At 43.5% G+C, this 2536-nt stretch overlaps 1 protein-coding gene across 1 annotated transcript in view; it reads left to right on the forward strand.

The window, feature by feature from the left end:
- LOC107084857 overlaps positions 1 to 2536 on the forward strand; it is an 11699-nt gene extending 9163 nt beyond the window's left edge. The window contains exons 7-10 of the mRNA XM_015374905.1: positions 439 to 501; positions 1731 to 1793; positions 1870 to 1998; positions 2080 to 2536. Coding sequence (XP_015230391.1) covers positions 439 to 501; positions 1731 to 1793; positions 1870 to 1998; positions 2080 to 2360 — 536 coding nt within the window. The 3' untranslated portion in view covers positions 2361 to 2536. The remainder of the gene's footprint in view (positions 1 to 438; positions 502 to 1730; positions 1794 to 1869; positions 1999 to 2079) is intronic.

The following is a 2536-nucleotide window of genomic DNA, read 5'->3' on the forward strand; positions in this document are numbered from 1 at the left end:
GGGAGCGTCAGAGATTCACTGCTCAAGTGGAGAATGTGTTGGAAGAACAGAAAAAGAAAAAGCTGTAAAAAGACTGACCTGTTTGTAGTTTTCCACAAGTCATTATGAAAATACAGCCAACATGTTTAAGAAGGGGATCCAGTCTGAGTAGAACTAAAATAACATAACATTTACACGTGGAATAAACTGAACTGTTTTTTTGTTTTTTGTTTTTTATCAGACTAGTTAAAAAATAAATTTTAGTGGCTCTCATTACAGGACATTTGTTATTGTTAAGAAAGTGGATTAAAATCCTCTGACTTCATAGGGATGTGAGGAGGCAAAGTAGGAAGGAGATTTTAAGAAGTCATCTGTTTTAAAGAAACTTTATTTACTCTAAAGAGACAGAAAATGGTTTCTTAAGCAGCTTCTTTTTAATTAAAGTTTTTATTCTCTTAGAGTTGGAGAGCAGACTGAGATCCAGTGAAAAACAGCTGGAAGATTTGAGGACAGCAAACACAGGTATTTTTACTGACTTATAGAAAATAATAACATTTGTTTTGTGGATATAAAAATCCAACTGATATTCAATGAGAAAAACTGGGAACAGTTAAAGTTTCACACTCGTTGCTACAGAACTGAGGTCCATTTATGAAGCAGCTTCACTGAAAACTTCACATTTTCTAAGTTTTCTGTTTCCTCACCCTCTGTATCTGTTGCCATAGTAACATCCTCCCAGAGCTAACCTGGTCAGCAGCAGGTTTCCATCAGTAAACTCAGACTTTCCTCTGTCTCCACTCTCCTTACAGCCAATCACGCTGCTCTATTTCCTGATTTAGTCTGATTTTTGTCCCAGTTTTGTGCATAAAATAAAATATAATTTATAATTTATGCTTAACTGAGTGGTGGCCCAGTGGTTAGAGCATAGAGTTTGGAATCCAGAGGTTCTGAGTTCGAGCCCCACTCCTATGGACTGCCACTCTGGGTCCCTGAGAGAATGACCCTTAGCCCCATACTGCTCCCCGGGCGCTGCACAATGGCAGCCTACTGCTCCCCAAGGGGATTAAATGCAGAGAATTTATTTCTTGCTCAGTGCTTGTGACAGTGGAATGAAAATAAAAGCTAGGAAAAAAAATGTACATCTGGTTGCCCAAATGAGCTGATGGTACGGATCGGGTAGTGACATGCATCCTTCTCTTAGCCCATTTTGAAGGATGGGTCCGCTGCATTCTCCATAGCCTTGGGTATCCCAGGATTCATTGTGAGTCCAAGCAATCTGGCTGCTCTGTGCTCAGAGGAAAAAGGGAAACGGTGCTGAATCTGGATCTAATATCTGAGACAACGGTACTGCTGCTGAAGCTCCTCTTTACCTGCTTTGTGTGTCAACTGTAATGGTTGCTAGGGGATTGAGCATTCGGGAGGTAAAAGGGGGAAAAGGCTGGACCTGTTTGAATCCATTGCCAAACTCTTCCAAAATTCCTCCTTATTTTCATGGACCTCCGTTGCAGCCTCTGAAATCAAACGCACCCTTGGTCTGACCTAAGATGGCCACTCTGTCAGCGCACCTCTCACCCGATGACACAGGGTCTAAAGATGTTTATGGTCTGCCCCACTATAGTGTGCACCTCAATGAGTTGCTAATTATTGGGTGGTAGCGACACACTAAACCTAGCTAACAGTGTGTCTCAAGCCAAGTATTTGTGTTGTTAGAGCAGATTTTCTGATACATTTGTTTTGGGTTGTTTTTTAAGTAAGAGCAGCAGAACTGGCTTTTCTTGCAGAAAGACTGACAGCCGCTCAGAGGAACTCAGAAGGTAAATTCTTCCAGCTGATGTTCATCTAAGCTCAATATCTGACAGAACTCCAACTGGTCCAAACCATTTCTTCCAGCTGAGCTGAAGGTGGCCTTTTCAGTCGGTCTGACTGACTCAGGGATTGTTGGACCATTTGAAGAAGAAACAACTCTTATCTTCTCCAAAACCATCACGAACATTGGCCAAGGCTACAACAGCTCCTCAGGTAATCGGGCCGATCCCTGAAGGAGCTCCTCCTGGTTCTTCTAATTTGAATTGATGAATTAAGGTCTTGTCTGTGCTGCAGGTGTTTTCACCGCTCCTGTTAGAGGACTTTACTTCTTCAGCTTTACGGCTGCAGATTACCAGAAGGGGTACATGGGTCTGTACCTGTACAGGAACCAGCAGCCTGTCCTCTTCAGCCTGGACCTGAACGACCACGGCGGATACACCTCCACAACCAGTGTGGTGGTTCTGCAACTGGAGGGGGGAGACATTGTCCGCCTGGCTTTGCCGGCCAGCTACCGCCTCTATGACGACTCACGGAGCTTCAGCGTGTTCTCTGGCTTCCTGCTGTTCCCAGTCTGACACCGCCGGTCCACATACAACACATGGACTTCATTCAGAATCAAATAAAAAGTTAGAACTTTGATTCAGGTCAGAGAAGAAGGTTTTATGGTGCCATTTTCAACAAACACAGGCTGAGGGGGTGGGGGCCTCTTGGCACCTGTGAGTCTCCAAACTTATTAAAACATAACAAAAAA

This window comes from Cyprinodon variegatus, unplaced genomic scaffold (assembly GCF_000732505.1).
Source record: "Cyprinodon variegatus isolate N-32 unplaced genomic scaffold, C_variegatus-1.0 Scaffold110, whole genome shotgun sequence".
Lineage (NCBI taxonomy): Eukaryota > Metazoa > Chordata > Actinopteri > Cyprinodontiformes > Cyprinodontidae > Cyprinodon > Cyprinodon variegatus.